The sequence below is a fragment of the Syngnathoides biaculeatus genome, chromosome 9 (genome assembly GCF_019802595.1).
Source record: "Syngnathoides biaculeatus isolate LvHL_M chromosome 9, ASM1980259v1, whole genome shotgun sequence".
Classification (NCBI taxonomy): domain Eukaryota; kingdom Metazoa; phylum Chordata; class Actinopteri; order Syngnathiformes; family Syngnathidae; genus Syngnathoides; species Syngnathoides biaculeatus.
This window is the reverse complement of record NC_084648.1, coordinates 11,120,208-11,140,262: the sequence shown is the minus strand read 5'-3', so window position 1 is coordinate 11,140,262 and position 20,055 is coordinate 11,120,208. Positions and strand designations below refer to the sequence as shown.

The 20,055-nt window shown below is 41.3% G+C and overlaps 1 protein-coding gene and 1 long non-coding RNA gene across 3 annotated transcripts; one reads left to right on the top strand and one right to left on the bottom strand.

The window, feature by feature from the left end:
• The first annotated feature begins 60 nt into the window (after positions 1–60).
• Positions 61–19,878, top strand: spag5 (sperm associated antigen 5). Of its 2 annotated transcripts, none has more exons than XM_061828614.1 (25): positions 61–206; positions 675–750; positions 839–943; positions 1,677–3,526; positions 5,361–5,556; positions 5,641–5,757; positions 6,522–6,614; positions 7,101–7,235; positions 7,333–7,452; positions 7,534–7,626; positions 9,881–10,015; positions 10,201–10,294; positions 10,374–10,521; positions 11,783–11,833; positions 11,928–12,102; positions 12,513–12,634; positions 14,473–14,641; positions 14,726–14,843; positions 15,275–15,527; positions 16,642–16,774; positions 17,032–17,112; positions 17,296–17,445; positions 18,998–19,072; positions 19,177–19,257; positions 19,347–19,878. In XM_061828614.1, exons 2-25 carry the CDS (start codon positions 724–726, stop codon positions 19,419–19,421), a joined length of 4,596 nt encoding a protein of 1,531 aa, XP_061684598.1. In that variant the 5' UTR covers positions 61–206; positions 675–723; the 3' UTR covers positions 19,422–19,878. The 2 variants fall into 2 exon arrangements, with proteins under 2 accessions (XP_061684598.1, XP_061684599.1); XM_061828615.1 differs by lacking the exon at positions 61–206 and adding an exon at positions 213–309.
• On the bottom strand, positions 4,166–5,458 carry LOC133505534 (uncharacterized). The gene is made up of 2 exons (XR_009796271.1): positions 5,320–5,458; positions 4,166–4,351 (listed from the first exon to the last, which is right to left on the bottom strand). It is a non-coding gene; the product is annotated as an uncharacterized LOC133505534 (long non-coding RNA).
• Positions 19,879–20,055: the final 177 nt, after the last annotated feature.

Here is a 20,055-nt window from a genome sequence, read left to right as displayed (position 1 = left end):
GGATCGCTTTGTGCAAAAAAAAAATAAAAAAGGGCTCAATGGTGGATTGATGCAGTTTCGCAATGTCCTGTAGGAGGCAGCACTAAACGAATGAGTCTAAAGACGGCCCTTTTTGCCGGTCAAAAGACGACAAAGAAGAAAATTGACCAATAGCAACGAGGGAGCTAGTGTTTGAAAGATACGCGGTTGTTGACATCTTCATCTAGGTTCGAATTTCTGTGTATTTTCACGTTTTAATTAATATCGTGAGATGGTTACGAAATAGGTTTTGTTTCCATTTGTAGTCTTGCCAAACACAATCGAATTCCGGTGCGATACGATAGGATTGTCACAACTGTTTAGCTTCAGGTTGCCAGCAAGCGACTCGAATATCTCTTGCCAGTCACCATTAAGTAGTTTATTTATAATGCAGAGCTCGAGACTGTGACCGAGTTGAGCGTTTCGGCGACCTCTTTTTCATCTCGTGCGATTAAAAGAAAATATCTTGTCGCATTTTGCGCGAGTGCATGTCGATACGGTTGAAAGTCGCCTTTTTGTATCCATCCATTAAAGATACCCTCCCAACCCTATTTCTAGCTGAAGTGTCTCTTTTTGTTGCTGTGTAACTCAATGCAAGATAGTCAGTTGCTATGTTTCAGTTATATCGTTCCTTTTTTTTTTTTTTTTAAATACAGGAAGCAGGGTCCCACTTGCTGATACCAGTCGTGTTCCAACACTCCAGCAATGTCGAGCCGAAGTGTGGAAGGCTCGGTAAGAGGATATTTTTGCTTTGTTGTAATATGGTCACGCTTGCAAGCACACAACAATAGTTCGTATTTTAATTTGGACGCTTATTTAGCCTTGCAGGGAATGGGTACTGCGCCCTCCCTTGAGAAGCGTGGAGAATGACAAGGAGCGTCGGTCTACGCCACTCATACTGAAGTCCAAATCACTGAAAGAAAAGGTGCCAAGTTTATGTTTCAAAAATGTTTTTGTGTGTGGCGGGGAAGGGGGGGGGGCACTTAATAGTTCAGGACTATCAATATCTGCACACAGAAAGCTCACAGAGTTGGAATTAAAAGGATTTGTGCTGGCTTTTCTCTGAATCTTGTAACCACGGGCATACTGTTGTGAGTTCTATTTCATGTTATGCTGTTTTTTCAAAAAATTGCAAGCATTCCATCTTTGTGTTTTATTTACACATGTATTTTTCAGATATTTTTTTTTTTTTTAAAGGAAATGGAGATACAGTAGTTAAAAAAACTTGACAAGGTAGAGGAAAAACTGAGATTTTTCTTGGATTCCCCTCCCAAATTTTTTTAAAAACAGCTGTCGGACCTAACTTCGCAAAACATTGTCTTCTCCAGTGTAATGAGTTATCTTTTTACACCACAAGCACACGGAAATCTGCTGATTAATTTAATCTCCAAAAGGTAGGCGGTGCAAAAAGCATTTAGGAACCATTGGTCTATGTCATACATTAAAAAAAAAAAAAAAGTAGATTACAGTATTATTATTTTTTTCAATGGAAGGGGCTATTTAAAGAAATAATTAATACACATGTAATATTTTAAAAGAATATTGTTGTATAATTATTTTGAATATTTTTTCAGCTAAAATTAAAATGTTGAAAATCCAATAACGTATGTATTTTGTGTGTGTTTCTGCTACTCTAACACAGTCATTGTTACCAACAGGAGGATGTTTGTTTTGCCTGGTGCTCTCCTCCACCGTCTGATGTGACACACAGCATGGAAATGGCTGCTCGTGGACACCCCGACGTCACATTTAAATCCTTCATCTGCTCTGGTGGTGAAGTGGAGATTTCTGAGGAGCCTTCACTGTGCACAGAAGACCACATTTTTTTGCCTCAGCGCCAAACTGCGTGTCACACTTTTGAAACTGAGGACACAGGCACCAGTGAGACCTGCAGCGTACACGCGGAACATCCCTACAGCCGCTCTGAGCGAACGGACCCTTCTCTTGATGATCTTGTTCCAGCCAACGTTAGTGCCATGGATGTCACTCGGAAGTTGTTTGTCTGCGACAACAGTGAGGTGGAAGTTTTGGATGGCTCCACGCGACCCGATGAAGCCGTTCCTCTCGCACTGGACGGCGAATGTGAGATTAATCTAAGCCACTGTCAGTGTGAGGGCGCTCTTCGTGCAGCCGGCGACGTAACATTCAAGTCATTCACTTGCAGTGGGGGTGAGGTGGAAATCCCCAACGTCACTGAAATGGTAGATGAGACGGTTTCTCTTCCAGCAGAGCAAAGAATGACCGATCATTCAGAGCTGAGCTTTTTAGGTGCTGATGTGCAGCTCTGCATTCCTCACTTTGACCATCCTTACTGCCATTTTCAGAGCAATGTGGACACTTTTGGACAAGACGGAGTCTTGAGTGCTGTTGTAGCTCTTCCAGAAGAGCAAGCTGTGAACTCTCAGTCCCTTTATAACAACAAATCTCTCACACCGGATCCCATTCAAAAGAACAAAAACGTTGACGTAAGAAATTTCACACCAGCGTCAAACGAGATTCAGACTCGTGACTGTCTTAATTTACAAGCCCAAGAACCCCCAAACTGTCATTGTGACAATGGTCCCTCTGCAACATGTTGCCCGGATCCTCTTGTTGAGACGAATCGGGACAGTTTACAACAAGAAGTTGTCTCGAGCACTTTTGTTGCCATTCCAGGGGAGCAAGCTCTGACCTCCCAGTTTCTCACTGACAACAAATCGCTCAAAATGGATCCCATTCAAAATGACGATGTTACAGGGACGCCTGAAACACTATTGGGCAAGACTTTAACTCCAGCGTCATATTTTTTAGAAGACATCCACGGGACACCCGAGATGCAGAGCGACGACAAGCCCCTCCCTGCCTTGCCGCTGCGTCTAGAACTCAGCCGTTCCAGTGAGGCAAAAGACAGCGCCCTTGGCTCGTCAGAAAATGGACCAAATGTGCAAACACCTGCGGACAAACCTCTCGCGGCGACCATGCCCGAGGTTTTAAAAGCGCTCTCAGAGTGCTCCTCTTTGGCGACGGCTCTGCAGCTCATCAGTCCGGTTCGAAGGAGGTCACTTTCCCTCGTGAAGGCTCTCAGGAATCCCGCCGACGTCTGTCAGAAGAACCCGTTTTCACCCGACAATAAAGAGCTGGGCGCTTTGTGGGAAGACAACTTGGAGAGCCCCATGCCTTGTCCCCTCCTCAGCTCCACCACTGTGTGCAACACCCCCCAGCCAGAGCATCTGGGTAAGAAGTTGGAGGGGTCAGGTGCTCCTGGATGTTCTTCCATTCCGGCTGGTCCGCTCCAGCAGCAGCTACGGCAAATGGCAGAGTTTCTCATCCTGGTGTCGGGAAAGATGGACTTCGCTGCCCCTCCTGCTGCTCCTTTAAGCGCTCCTCCTCCCGCCTCCTGCAGCGTCTGCGTGGGCGTCACCCCCGTGAAAAGATTTGATCGAAGCCTCAATACGTCCGGAGAATTTGAGAGGAAGGGCCGTTTCTCCGTCGCGGATGCCTGCACGCTCACCGACCCACTCCTGTGGAAGTAAGTGCTGGAAACTCTTGCGTGCTTGAATTTTCGGGCAGAAAAATGTTAGCGCCGTAATCGTAATTCAAAATCTTGATTTGACCACGATAGTCTGACGATACCTTACATATGAATCGATTCAACCCATTCATGGGCGGGGTGGCAATTTTGTGCCTTATTGAGATGAGTCTCCTAACAGGCCAGAATCAAGGAAATGACACTTCTTTTACGTTTATGGTTAATTTATAATCTCGTCCCAAAAATGGGACGCTGCCCGCCAGAGGGTACCTGGGTTTTCTTAGTAGATCGTCCCAAAAATAGGACCTTGCTCATTAAAGGATATATTTTTAAAGGAAAAAAATGGAGGATATAAATGAAAATCATGATGTCCCAAAAATGGGATGCTGCCCAAGAATGGGTTAATCAAAACAAAAAAATGATCGAAGTATAATTCATTTAGATGTAAATGAAATATGAGGCTTTCACACAGCCCTTACAGCATTACTGCCGATAGGTGGATGGGGAAGAAGAAGGGGAGGCTGTGCTTAGTTATTGTGAAGGAACCTGGTCCTCAATCCTCTCCATCTCAACAAGTATTAAAGAACCTTGTTTTCTGATCATTGTATCCGATATAGAAACGGAACCCTTCACAAGTGCTAAAATGCGAGCTTTGTCTTTAATAATTGTCACCACAGTCGACTGACTGTAGCCTTGGTGATGTTGGTGTCTCTCCTTTCTTCAATCTTTCTATGATCTTGAGCTTCGTTTCCATGGTAATGGATTTTCTTTTGGCTGCAGAAGCATTGTTCAAAGACACAGCTTTCTTCTTCGGGGCGATAGTGTCTAAAAAGGAAGGCGAAAAATGTCAAGATTTTCCCAGCGCACAAACACGGACAAGCATGAGCCAGACAAAACGGCGGACGTTGTAAAGTCGAAACGTCTTAGGTCGAGACCGTCTTAACCTGAGGATTTCCTGTATTTGTCGCTGGTTGCTAAGCGACCAGAGAAGATAACCCAGTGACTTTTTTTTATCCCCTGGTTTGAAAGGGATCTGATGATAAATGCACAGCAAAGATTTTCTGCCAGTTCAGGTTCCTCTGTGGACTACAGCTGATTGGAGACCGGTTTAAGGTGGACTGCAAGCTTCTCTGTGCTGCTTTTGCATTATTTAAAAAAAAAAAAAAATCATGCTCCACTTTTCGCTCTGAAATCACTCCGCCACCTGACGGCGTTCTGTGAATGCACCACAGCAGCGCATTGTGCTGTGTGAAAACTCCTCCTGTAATAAGCCTTAGTAATATATATATATATATATATATATATTTATTTTGCAAAGTATAAAAAATATCTGCCTGTTTTATGGCGGTATTTTCTTTAGTTACATTTTTTTTTCATGAAAAAAAGTTGGATGTTACTGTTTTATTTAGTTTCAATGTTTAGTATAAACAAGCAAAACAAATATCCATTTTAATTGCAACTAAGGGACATTATTATAGAATTACAGGGTTATGAATTGGTTGAGTTTATTTATTTATTTTTTTAAAGTGTTGTCGCTGTCTTTGTAAATATAATGTATTTTTTTTGGTGGTGGGAAAGTAGTTTTATTTTGGAAAGTTGAAGTATTGTAAGAGTAAATTTTGCTAAATCGCACCAGTAAATTTGTTCCCCTGCCCTCCACCCAAGAAAAAGTACCATCACTTTTACATTATTAGAATGTTTTTTAATTTGGGGATATTGTTTTTTTTTTTTTTTTTTTTTTTTACTGAAATAAAATAATCAAAGTAATAGAAATAAAAATGAAACTTTCTCACTCAGTTCTAAGCAGTCTTTACTGTTGCATGTGCACGGGCAGCTGTCCCCCAGGCAGCCTGGAGTGCATCTCGAAAGAGGAACTGGAGCAGAGGCTGATGTCAAGCATGATCATGGCGGAGGCCTTAGTGCAGCAGTTGGCCGTGGCCCGAGCGCCAGCGCGTGGCCACCCTGCGGGCCCGCCGCTGTCCGAGATGCGGGACAGATTGGTGCAGACGGACCACACTGAGCTCAGACAGGTGAATGCTTTGATGTGTAAATATAGATATGAATTCAAATCATTGTGTAATCTTTCTTTTCTTTTGTGTGTGTGTTTGACCTAGACCACAATGCACAGGGACTTGTATATGGCGGCTTTGAACAGGATTGGTGACTTGGAGCAAGATGGAAGGTCTCTACAGGAAGTCGTCCAGTATATCCAAGGAATGCGTGCCACCATGGTGAGACTCTACTTCCTGTTTTTAATACATCTTTTTTAACTGCCTCCCACCATCATAAATCTTTCGCTTGAGGACGCTCCAAAGGTTCTCAACTGGGTTAAGGTCAAGATGGATCATGGTTCCACTATGAGTTATGCTGCTGGTTTTTTTTTTTTTTTTTTTTTTTTTTTTTTTTTTTAAATTGACCCAAAATATAAACCTGCCTCCTCCTTGTTGCTATGAGGTGGTCATCCATCCGGATCATCCCGGATCACAGCACACTCACTTTCATAATCCTAACTTCAATTTCCCCCATTCTCGAGCAAAAGGTTCTATGAGGGTGGGTGGGAGTTCACGTCCAAACGGCACCTCTGTAAGACTGTTTTGACATCCTCTGAAGAAATCCAAACAACCAGAGGTCACCATTTAACAGTGTGTTTTATAAAAAAAAAAAATTTGTGCCCAAAGGGGGGGTGGACCCTTCTTTGCCCCCCCCATAATCAAATGGATCAGTACGTTTTCAAGTTTTCTTAATTAAAAAAAACATCATTTGTTTGGTTTTCAATTATGATCAAACAGTTGATAAATCTAAAATTATGCCGAGTGTCATTTGCACTGACGATAATTTAGGATAATAAAAAAAGCTTCTTTAGAATGAAGTGTATAGTTTGTAAATTTTTTTAACACTCATTTTGCTGTTGTTTCATTAATTCAATTGTTTATTGAACTTGAGTTTTTGTTACTGTGTTCATTTTCCACAACTCTGATAACCTTTGACCCAGCAGACATCCTTCAGCAATGACACCGTTGCAGCACTTTCCGACATGAAGCAAATTGAAGCGCTTGTGAGAGACGATCATCAAAGTCTCACTTCGCATGTAAGGCTTATAAAAAAATATGGTTTTTCATTTTCAACTTCTTTTTTGTAACACATTTTTTGAGAACAAAGTGACTGTTTTTAAGAAAATGGTAATAAAAATATTGGTATATTGGATTTTTTTTGTTTAATGTTGAGGGAAAAAAACATTTTAAGAATGAAGCTTTAGCTTTTAAATAAAAAAAAAAATCATCAGTAAAGAGAAACTGAATATTTCATAAAGAAAGCGCTACTTTTTCCCCCCAAGAAATTCAGTTATGAACATAAAAGTTGGATTTTATGAAGCAAGATTGTATTTTTAAAAAAATAGAGAATAAAATTGGAATAGCTCAGATGAAGTTGTATTCCTGAAGAAATCCATTTTTTTTTCCCAAGAATCTTTTGTTTGTTGTATTTCTTTTCAAAGTTGGAATAATGTGTGAATAAAATGTGGTTTTTCAGCAAATTTTGAGTGTGGCTACAATTCCATTAATGTTCTCCTTTTTAGTACGGTGAAATGAAGTTGTTGTGCAGCAAGTTCAAGGAAACGCAAATGCGAATGAGCCAGAAGGTCAAAGAAACTTTCAGGCAAAGAGACGAGATGAAGACTCAAATGGAAGATGCTCTGGCAGCCAAGGAAGCTGTAAGTTTCCCCAGATATTTTTATTAATCCTCACTTTACACTGTGGAAGAAAAGGTGATCAGGCTTCCTGTTTGTTTGTTTGTTTGCGCCTGTCCAGGCCTTCAGTACGTTAGCGCAGCTGAGGACCCGCTGCGCCAGCGAAATGGCGACGCTGGAGAGAAACGTCGGCTCTCAGCGGGAACTCCTCGCTGTCCTCAACGTTGCTCTCCCAGAGCAGGTGAAAGGAACACAATACAGCAAATTCACGACTGTGTTATGATGTCCCTTTTTAATCCGGTTTATCTTTCACACCACATAGGTTGCACTAAACAAGACCAGTACCGAAACCCTCAAGTCTGCTTCGGAGCTTGTGTGCCAAACTATGGAGGATCAGTCCAATTTGACCAAAGAAGTGGGTTGATTATATTTGCTCGTTATAGCACTCGGTGACTTCTGCTCAGTGTTTTATTATGATTATTTTTTTTAAATTTAAGATTGTATCTATCCAGGTATAGAGCTCTGCACCTACGTCACCGAAGTCACTTGACTGGCCATATTGACGGTCTAGTCGATTGGAGACTGTATGAGTTTGAAATTGGTAGAAAAGTCTGGACACATACAAATACTTCGTTGCTGGATCTTTTCTCAATCAAGAATAAATCCCAGATAGTGATGGAGCTGCTCAGATTTTTTTCAATACAAATACCAATATTTAAATAAATGACCCCTGGTTTTACACAAACTCTCATTCATTAACTATTATAGGAAAAAACAGCGAGTCGGCTCCTCCATACACGAAGCGTGTTGCGGCCACACGCTAACCTTCTAAACCTCTCTGACAGATGGTTTGATTTATTTTTTTTAAATACGCATTGAACTCATTTTCATTGAACAATGCATATTAAAAAAAAAAAAAAAAACTATCAGGGAGAGGTTTACCAAAGATTAACGTGTAGCCGCAACACGCTTCCTTGTACTATGGTGATGCCCCTTCTTTTTTTTTTTTTTTTTTTTTTTTTTTTTTTTTTTTAATGCATTGTTGTCAAATGAGCCCACTTGGCATTACAAATACTTCTAATTTGAGATTGAGGAAAAAAAATTCCTACCTGAAATGAAGTGATCGCTACACAGTCGTGTGTATTTGGTTGGGCACCATCTTTCACGTTAAATTGTCGAAATCCATTGATCTTTTCTCGTCTTTTCGGCTGGTATTCTATAGAATGACCTCTTTGAATATCCGTCTCGTCTGTTGTAAAAACTAACAGCACAATAAGTCTCGGGAATTGTGTATATTCTGCTGCGGTTCAATGTCCCCCTTACTGCCAAGCAGCTCTTTTTGACCGGCAATATGGCGCTGTGAAAATGGTGACGTCACGTGCATGAGCTCTATGCAGTGGTGGGAAAAAATACATAAACAGAGCAATGTGAACTCAACTTTAATTTTCCGAAGCTTGAGTGAATCGATGCAAGTGACGCATGCAGCCAAACACCAGTACAGAGCCTCAAGTTGAGGCAACGTGTTTTTCAGAGGTTTATTGATGAAGTGCTGCCCCTGCGTGTGAAAATATAAACCATGGTGTCCTAACGGCGGCCCTCATGTACTTCATGAGACCTTGGGAAGCGTTACAACTGTGTCACTCAATACTGACACTTAAAAATCATCGCAGGCGACTTAACTGCAATTCTGAATGAATGACGTAATACACCGGTGTCAAACCGGTGGCTAGTGTGCCAGTTCTGGCCTGCCACATCATTTTATGTGGCCCACGAAAGCATGTCAAAAATGATAAATGTGTTCTCTTGTACAGCAAGCATTTTTTTGGTCACCAACCCCCCTTTGAAAAGAGATATAGTAATTCTAAAATGTTTTTATCTGCTCCCCCCCCCCCAAATTCACCAGTTTGTCATGTAATTAATTATAAGTGATAATTCCTTTATATAGTTTCACAGTCATAACCGGTCCCCAATGAGAAGCGATAATTATGATGTGGCCTGTGACAAAAATGAGTTTTTACATCCCCGACTTACTAGATACTGTGCAATAAATAGTAAAGCTGCTCACGTGGCACTGATGAGGCTTGTGTGACTAAAAATTGTTGACAGCTGGAAAATGTTTCAGTCTGTGTGCTTTTTGCTGTCTCAATATTTTGAATGATTTTGGAATATTGCTCACTCTCCCAGGTATCCCTCCACTTCAATAATTGAAATAGGTGTCGCCTGCCAACTTCCTCATCTAGCTGTTGTCACAGCTTATCTAAAAGCAACCAAATCCAATTTTAAAGGAATAAAATATATCAACTACTCCTGTTTCTGGAAGCATTTCGTTTACCTCCCGGCTAAATATTACAATTGCTTGAAGCGAAGAATTGTTGTTTTAAAAGATCAGTGATTTTTTTTTTAGCAGAAATGTGCTTTTGTTTTCTTGTACAGTCAACAGAGTTTGGCATCTCAGCGACAGCAGAAACAGCTTTCGTGTAACTTTTTCTTCACGTGTACCATCACAGGGTTGCACCTTTTGCTAGCCCCCTCCTAAAGTATATTTTCAATTACATGTTCTCTTTTAATGTAGCGTTTCAATTTTGAAACATTTCTTTTTCTTGATTCTAAAAGTCAGCATGAGGGTCACCAATGTCTTTTTCCTCGCATGTTGATTGTTGTTGCTGCAGTTGTCCAGGGTCAGTAATCTGATGCATAGGGTCGCTCCCTCGATGGTGAAGCTGAACGAGGCGACGGCAGCCGCTCTGAGAGAGAGAGACGAGCACATGGCCGCACGAGATCGAGCTCTGGAGGACAGAGGGCAGGTCAGGCTCCTCCAATTATTATATTCTCTTCACAACCAGGTTGTCAGTGTAAGCAGTGCGTGCCAGTGGACACATGGGGTGACTTAGAGAAACCACAAAAAAAAAAAAAAAATCCTGACAAATTCAAATCAAAAAATAGTCCAGCCCCATCATCATCTAATGCTTATTGATTGTCTTACATCCAGCTGGAAGAGGATCTAAAGCGAGCCACGCTAAGTCTCCAATCTGCCGAAGAACAGATTGGTGATTTAAATCTCCAGGTTACAATTTTGAACTCAGGTAAACTAAGTACCCAACAGAAGCTGCGGCGCAATTTGCAGTGCTGTCGAGTGTAACTTTTGTCCTCCCCCCCACCCAGAGATGGGCGTGCTGCGGCAGAAGCTACTCAAGCATGAGGGCGAACGAGCTCAGTTGGAGAGGACCGTGACGGAGATGTCAGCCACCGTGTCCTCCACGACGGCCGCCCACACCTTCCTGGAGCACACGCTGGCCGAGGAGACGTCCAAGTATGCCCTCCTACGACTCGCCAAGGAGATACAGAATGAAAATCTTGAATAATTTATTCAAATTTATGACGGGTTCTAGTGCTGACATACTGTATTTTTTGAAGGTTACAATTGTCACGTAATGAAATCATGGGGAGTTCAGATAAGAAGCGTTTTCTAAGACAACCAGAACAGTGCGGTTGCTATTGATTCAATGCCCTGAGTACCGCCGGACTGACTATTCTTCCATTTGATTCAAATACTTCGGGTCACGAATCCAGAGCAATGGTGAGTGTTGTAAGGAAGTGAAGAAACGGGTCCAAGTAGGTTGGAACAGCTGACGGAAGGTGCCTGGTGTGTTATGTGACAGAAGAGTCTCTGCTGGGATGAGGGGCAAAGTTTACAAAACAGTGGTGAGGCCGGCCATGATGTACGGATTAGAGGCGGTGGCACTGAAGAAACAACAGGAAGCAGAACTGCAGGTGGCAGTAATGAAGATGTTGAGGTTCTCGCTGGGAGTGAACAGGTTGGATAGGATTAGAAATGAGCACATTAGTGGGACAGCCAAAGTTGCATGTTTTGGAGACAAGGTGAGAGAGAGCAGACTTCGATGGTTTGGACATGTTCAGAGGCGAGCGAGTGAGTATACTGGTAAAAGGGTGCTGAGGACGGAGCTGCCAGGTAAAAGTGCGAGAGGAAGACCAAAGAAAAGGTTGATGGATGTTGTGAGGGAGGACATGAGGACTGTGGGTCTGAGAGAGGAAGAGGCACGAGATAGGCTTGGATGGAAAAAGATGACACGCTGTGGCGACCCCGAACGGGACAAGCCGCCAGGAAAAGAAGATGACGACTCTGGTTTCCTCCCGCATCCCAAAAACATGCATTAATTGGACACTCTAAATTGCCCCAAGGTGTGATTGTGAGTTTGACTTGTCTCTATGTGGCCTGTGATTGGCTGGCAACTCATTCAGGGTGTACCCCGTCTCCTGCCCAGTGCTAGCTTGGATAGGCTCCAGTACTTCCGTGACCCTCGTGAGGATAAGTGGCTCAGAAAATGTATAGATACACATTTACTGCAATAATGGCTTTACTGTTGAGTTAATATTAGACTATATTGCCTCACAATTTGCGCACACACTTGGGTGATATCGCGGCCGGAGGAACAGAGCTCTTTTATAAATAAAGGACTCTTGTACACTACAAATTCCAAGCTAGAACCCAACAAGTGAAGATACACTGTACTGCACTTTTACATCATCTATTGTTACAAATGTTGTTGCAGGTTGCAGCAGGCACAAAGAGACGCAAGCCAGGCTAAAGAAATGGCAGATCAGTAAGTGACGTCCCAGAACGTATTTGCAGGCGGTGTGATGAAATTCAAGCTCTTAATTAAATGCATGGAATTTGTTTGCGTCCTCTACCGACAGGTTGTTGTCTGCACTGCGCGAGACAGAAGAGCGGGCCGACGAGCTCAGTCGTAACCTGGCCGAGAGAGAGTCAGAACTCGGCCGCCTGCAGGCGCTCTCGGAGTCGCAGAGCATACAAATCGGGCAACTGAGTGCCGTATGCGTGAAGTTCAAGGATGTGGTGGAGATGAATGAGGTTGGCTATCGATCCATCTAAATTAATGGAAAAAATATGACAAGATGCTTGATAAAGTCCAGTGCAACAGATTAAAGAATGGAATGGGTTGCATGTGGACCGCCAACCATACTTTCCCCATCCCTAGTGTACAGTGTCTTGTGAAAGTAGTCGGCCCCCACGAACTTTTCAACCTTTCGCCACATTTCAGGCTTCAAACATAAACAAAAATAGGTGAAAATATTTTAAAAAGTATAAAATGTCCTATAAATTTCATTCTACATCACGATTGTCTCCCACTTGATTCTTGATGACAATTTTTACATTTAATATCTTTGTTTGAAGCCTGAAATGTGGCGAAAGGTTGAAAAGTTTAAGAGGGCCGAATACTTTGACAAGGCATTGTATATTGTGGTTCGTTTGGGTTCCAGTTCCTACACGCAGAGAACGAAGTGGCCCGGGAGCAGCTTGTTGAAAGCGAAAACATTCTCAGGATTCTGCACGAGAGGAACATCCAGTGTGAAGACATGAAAAGAGAACTCTGCCAACTGCAGTGAGTGTTCTATCAAATTATGATTGCCTCATAGTCACTTTTTTTTTATTGTATTTCCTCAATGGCATCCCTTCAAAATACAGTACAGTAGGTGCTTTGTCCCTGTTAGATGACAAAAGATAGGTAAACTGCTGTTTTTAAATGGTGGCCAAAAAAGCTGCAGCAAAATAGAAAAACTCCAGTCGATTTTGATTGTGCAAAGGACAATAATACAGATGTGATTTTTTTCCATTTATAGGCGGGATTCCATCTTTTTAATTTGCATGGATTATAAAAAGAAAACAATTCCAGACCAATGCAACTGCGCACTTGTTGCAAATTCTCAGTGCACATGAAAACGACCGGCGTAGTGAACCACAGCCTTTTTTTTTTTTTTTTTTTTTTTTTTTAACATGGAAGCACAACGTCTGCTGCTCAGACTACTTGTACTTCCTTGTTTACCCGACTCTACCCCCCTCCCTTTAAAAGGGGTACATATGTAATTACAAACACCGTCCACCACCAAGTGCTTTAGTGAGCAACACAGTCCGGGCAACGTAGAGCAAAGAGAGTTATACATGCTGCTTACGTTAACTCTTGATAAGAATGGTAAAAGTAAAAAAAAAAAAAAAAGTGCTGTTGCTTTAATGAATGTCGGTGTATGTGAATAATAGAAGAATAGTCTTGAAACTGGATGAGATTTTCTCTCTTTCTTTGAGTAAATAAAAAAGGTCTGGTCTGAAGCCAAAGTAGAAAGTACAGGATGAGATGGTGTACAATATTAAAATTCCACCATGGGACCGCCTGATCGAGGATGAAAGCACAGACAATACAGTGCACAAAAAGCTAATTCTGTATTTTAAATATAGGACGCAAGATAACATTAACCCTAAAACTGTTTGGGAGCATCATTCAGCTTTCAACATGCATTGCTAAAGATGTTCTGCAAGCAATGATTCAGTTTTACAGACAGGGATATCATTGTGGGTTAAAAATAAATAAATGAAACAAAGTTGGAAGCGACCTTTCAACTTTGTAGTTCATAGTTGGCTTGGTTGGGTTAGCAATGTATTTTTTTGGTTTGTTGACATTTTCATTGTAGGTTTGCAAAAACACAAAATTGTTCTTAAAAATATTCTGATGGGAATGTAAATGCTGTAATCTGAATTGTTGAATGAGCCATGTAGCTTCAATGGATGACACTGATCTGACCACATTGCATACATCTGATGTTGCTCACAGTGGTCAAAGGGGGCGCTCACGGGCTTTAGTGTGTTTGCTCTGACACGAGGTGAGAGTTCAGAAGCAATTACTTGTAAAAATGTCTGTATTATTTACCGATAACAAAACATATCGTTAATAATTGTTTTCAAATTCATGCATTTCAATCATTTACAAAAACAAGAATTAAAAGATTTTTCAATGGATACAATATACATGCTATGAAAACACGTTTGAATGCCATGATGCAAATCTGAATTCAATTTAGTTTCACTTCAAGTAGATTACTTGGTTGAATTAGTAATTTTTGGGGGTAAAGGTATGCATCTAAATAATGAACGATCATATTGTGTACATTTTGAAAACAGAATAACATTTATGAATAGATGTACTAGATATTTTTCCATTCATAATACTATTTATAAAACTTGCACATTAAAATTAGTGATCATCCTTTGATCATGCTTGCAGCCCCCAGACCCCTGGCTATTTTTCTTTTTTCACTCTTTTTTTTTTTTTTCATTCAGGCAAATCACATGCCTGCTAATATCTGCCGATAAAAGTGGCAGACCAGTTATGAGGAAACACAGTGTGCCCTTTGTGATGTGCCCCTGATTTTAAAACGTGCATATGCTCAGGCGAGAGAAGAGGAGTGCGCAGGAGGAGCTGGAGGCGGCACGGGCTCGAGCTGGCACGGCTCAACAAAAGCAAGCTGAGGAGGTCGATCGGGCCGTGACGGAAACCGCCTTGCTGCACTACACGCTGCGAGGGGTGACCGACGAGCTGCACGACATGCTCGGCAGCGAGGTAACGCGAAAGTGGCCGAGCAAAGCGAGTTCTCGTGGTCTTTTCGTCGTGACTGAAACGACCCGGTGCACGTTTATTTTTCAGAAGCCGCAACCAAAGAAGTCGGAACCCGCTCTCAGAGTGGAGTGTCCAGACTTACCCGGCGTCGACAGCGTCATGGTTGCATCAACTGCCGAGGAGAAGGAAACTATCACACCAGCAGGTTAATTTAATTGATTAAATTTAATTATTCACTTGTTTATTATTTACAATTTTATTGTGAGCCCACATGCAAGGTTTTCAAAGGGCTGGAACATTACCAGTAAATTTCCATAGGAAGTTAAACGGGGGGAGACTTTGGAATGTTATCATATTCGAACATCACTATAAACGTTTTGTTTTATCATAAGCACACATCCATACAAACATTTATTTGTAGGGAGATCTTCCCAATGTTTTACTGTCCAATCAGTTTTCGTTGAAGAAAAAAAAGCATCCAACCCAACGCTTTGAAAAACATTTATGAAAATGTAGCCAATGCGAAAATACCAGCAGTCTCATTGCAAATGTTAAATGAAAAGAGCCCCCTTGAAAAAAAAAAAAAGAATAAAAATAAAAAATTAAGATGTCTAAGTTCATAATTTGTCTCTGAAGTTGCCGTAGACTTGCCAAGAGAAAGCATCTTCAGCGAGAAGAGTGCTTTCACCCGCCTGCCGGTGATTCGTAAAAACGACTTTGCGGTGGAGGAGTTTGAAGCAAAGAAAAAGGAAGCGGAGGAGGGCGGGGAGCAGGCCGGCGTGCTGGACCAGCTGGCCCACCTGAGCAAGACGGTCACAGAGATCGTCAGTACCCTCAAGTCTTTGCGGCGACACAAAGACGCCCGGGAGGAGGAACTGAAACGCACCGCGTAAGTAGACAAAGTCAGACCACTGTTAACTTGCTGTAGGTTTTTCGACCGTGGGGAAAACCCCAAATCAATCCATAACTATCAGGGAATTATTATCGAGGTTTGAGAATCTCACTTTGAAGGTTCTGATCTCCTACATCAATGCCCCGGGGAACATATTTGGGTAAAGGAGCGGAATTGTGACGTCTACTACTCATCAGGTTCGGTACAGTTATTTGATCATTTTCCAAAAATTTGCCATAATTTTGTTCCACAAAAAAAGGTGACATTTAAATTGTAAATATTAGCGTTAAGGAATTCGTCTGTTTTCTGAGTCGCTTAGGGAGTGCTAGAACCTATCTCAGCTATCTTCAGTCGATTGGGAAAAGGTCAGCAGTGCTTTTTGGTTTTATAACTTTAATTATGTAATGTATACATAACCCCCCTCCCCCCACACACACACATATATATTAATGGTAAGAAATGTATTTTTTCTTTTTTATTCATTTTTTAAAATTTAAAAATGGCAAACTCTTTTTAATAATTTACACTCAAATAATGACATGACGCATTTAATAGGGAAGAGGCCTTCATTTTTCAAAATGCGAATTAATTTTTTTATTTCCCCCTTCAACAGTGAAATAGAAATGAAAAATACTCGGAAAATGGCCTTTTTACTGAAAAGGTTTTAATTTCTTAAAATGCATTAACTTTTTTTTTAAAAAAGGTGATTGAACACATTTCATTTTTTTCATTTTAAACAATACATTTTTAATATTCCTCACAGAAATAAAATTATGACATTAAAATTGTGGGGCGCAGGTCTTTTCATTTTTTTATGCCTTTGTTTTGTAATTAGGGATGTTTTTCCATTTTTTTTCTTCTATTTATTGTAATGCTACAATACATTTTTCTTTTTAGATGATCTCTCTCACAGTGGACATACACCTACGATGAAAATTTCAGACCCCTCCATGATTTCTAAGTGGGAGAACTTGCAATATAGCGAATGTTCAAATACTTATTTTCTTCACTGTGCATGAGGATGTCATTGTTGGCTGTTTTGTCAAAGTACAGGGATGCCTTGACTTGAGAGAGATGATCACGTTCTGATCCCTCCTACCCCTTCTTCCAGTTCTCACCTGGAGATGGCGCTGCAGACTGCCAACGAGAAGCACGCAGCGGCAGTGTCAGAGCTAAATTTTGAACTGAGCCGCACCCGGATCCAGGCTGCCCACCGTGACCAGGCGCTGCAGCAGCAAGCTGAGGTCGGAGGCCAAAACATTTTTTTTTTTTTAAAAGCTTTTCTAGCAACAAAAAACAAACATAGTGTATTAACTAAATCCATATTCTCTAATGAAACTGATGCATGTCAAAGTGGCCCTTCCATGCATTGATGTTTCTGCATGCAGCCCTTGGAAACTGCTTTAAAAATGAAAACATGAACAAAATATGGGAACAGTGAACCATTGTGAAAACTTACTACAGTGAAGAACATTGAAATTATTGTTTTTCCTACTGACAGGATGTGAAGATGATCACAAAGCTGATGACTGAAGTCGCCGAGTCTCAGGAGATGGTGCACAAGTACAAGACCGACTGTGAAGTAAGAACCTGCAAAATGTCACTCTGGGCTGCATTCTCCAGTTCGCTTTTGTTTTTACATTTTTAACGTGCCGGATTTGTACACCGTTCAGCTACGCATATTCTTCCATCCAGATATTATATATTATATGGAGGACACTTGACCTTTAATGTCCTTTTTTTAAAAATTTTCGTCCCTCAACAGGCGTTGCGTAAGGAGACAACAGAGCTGCGTCGCTCTCTCCAGCAGACTCAATCAGAAGTTCAAATCCTGCGTGGCGAGCTGATGAAAGCTAGCAGACATCCGGACGGCAAGGTTGACGTCATTGAGGAGAAGCTTCTCTTGTTGAAAGAGGTACGACCATTCTGGCTGTCCTTTTGGATGAGCGATCATCAGCGTTGCCGAGGGAAACGATCCAATTCCACTAAATTATTAATTCCACTTCCATCTTCATCTATCAATGCCAGCGATGTTTAGTGACAGACCAAACAATTAAAGACCCTGTTAAACGAATCCAGATATTTATTTCTGGTTACATTACTTGCCATTCATGCGACAGAATAAATCACAGATTCTTGCTCGTGTGTCAGCTTTCACAGTGAGTACCGGTAAGTCTATTTGTGATTACATCAGGAAAAGCCCGCTGGATCATCTGATCTTCATTTGGGGTCGAGCAAAGGGGTTTTAAATAGTGGCAGCTGCGTTTTGACCCCCAATTTATGCAAGTTTAAATGTGATTATAACTATAAAATTGAAAGTTAATTCTAAAGACAGTCACATCCCCAATTATGGGGGCATTGTTTCAATTGTGCGGCACGGTGGAACAACTGGTTAGAGCGTTGGCCTCACAGTTGTGAGGGCCAAGGTTCAAATCCCGGCCCCACCTGTGTGGCGTTTGCACGTTCTCCCCCGTGTCTGCGTGAGTTTTCTCCAGGGAATCCGGTTTCCTCCCTCGTCCCCAAAAAAACGTGCATTCTTTGAAGATGAATGAATTAGCCTTTGTAGGGATTTGCGAGTTTGGACCCCAAGCGTGTTCACGGATCGAGGAAGAGATGACCAATAGATGAGTAAATGGATTTATTACAAAGGAATGTGCAATACAGACGTCCGGGTCTTATCTAGGCATCTGCCGGACACGAGACGTGTATTCTGGCAGGATAGCCCAAAGAAGACGGCAAAATCTGCCCTGTAACACAAGGTTTTTATACTGTATGTATGGGTCCATGGTAAAAGTGGCTGCCCCCCCCGCAGTCTGGTCCTGGACCGGATAGTAACTTTCCGCTCCTCATCTGGTGTCGGTCGTCTCCACGGCAATGCTTGGAGAGTAGGATTCTGTGTACAAAGATCAAAGACAGCCACTGCGCTCCACAACACATCCTTGTCTGATTAGCAAATGGACAACACTTTATCTGTTGATTAAATGTAAAATGTCATATTTAAGAAAGTACAATAAAAGTGAAAGTTTTCACCTTTTTTTTTTTAACCAAAACATTTGAATGGGGAATTGACTTTTTCAGACTTAATTCTCATAAGTACAATTTTCCCCCTGTCAAGTTATGACTTAATTCCCATCAAATTGTCTTTCCAACTCAACTTTAATTTCACATAATGTAATTACATAGGGGAAAATATTTATAATGCACTTATTACCAATATTTAATTTTGCTAAGCATTTTTTTTTATTGTATCACCAAAACATTTGAACGGGTAGTGGTGACTTTTTCAAACTTAATTTTCATAACTACCATTTTTCCCCCCGTCATGTTATGACTTAATTCCCATGAAATTGTCTTTCCAACTCAACTTTAATTTCACGTAATAATGTAATTATATAGGGGAGAAATGTTTATAATGCAGTTATTACCAATATTTATTCTTGCTAAGCCCCCCTTCATATCTTATCTAGGTGGAGCGACTGAAGAATCGCCTTCAGGAGATGGAGCAGACCAAAGGGAAACTGATCGAACGGGCGAAGCGACATGTAAGTGGACGACACACAGGCGCACACACTCACACAAAACAGCGCCCGGCGTGCATCCACTGAGCGGCTTCCGTGTTGACCGCTTTGTCGTCACCTCGCTGCAGCAATTGATCCATCAAATGAACCAGGAGAAGTGCGAGAACGAGGTGCGCATGTTGGACAACATGATGGCGAAAGTCTGGGAGGTAAGCGCTCGTCCTTCATTCCGAACCGACACATCAGCGTTCAAGTTGCCTGTTCCATAATTGTTATTTTTCTTGAATTTTCCTCGCAGACGTTGCTCTCGTTGCCCGAAGAGTTGAAGGAGTGTGAGCAGCTACAGCAGCTTTTGAAATATTTAGGCAGATGAGCTTTGTTTTCTGTATACATGCATTGTGCGCGCTACTTTTTAAGTGTTCTATTTTATTAAAGTATTAAACCATTTTTTTAAATCTCCGCCAATGTTTGTTATAACTTTACTGTGTTTTGTTTAAGGGCTTTTTTATGTTGTAATGTTTAATGTAAATATTTGAAGGAAGTGTTGGTGCAGCTTATTTATATTATGTTAGCGCGTAGGTTTATTTTGGTTAAATTTCCCATGTGTAAAACTAATCACTGTTAAAAAAAAATGCACTAACATAAGCTATCATTAGACAAAATGTGAATTATGGTTTTACATTTTAGATTAGCAGTCAATTTGATTTGTATCACACCACAGTTTGTCAAAAAGTGGCAGCGCAATTTATCGAATGATGTTAAAAGTCAAATAAAAAATTGCAGAAAGTCATAAAGATGCACGGCTGGTTATTACAGCAGCTGTTGCTATTTGTACACAGTGAAATATTTTGTGATTTTCAAAAAAAGATTTTTACACGCGTGTCAAAAAACTCCAGTGGTGAAAGAGTGATATTATTAACTACAGTATAGTAACTTGTGTAATAAACAGTCACTTACTGCTGTTTGGAAAATGATTTGCCCCCCACACCTCCAGCCTCATATATAAT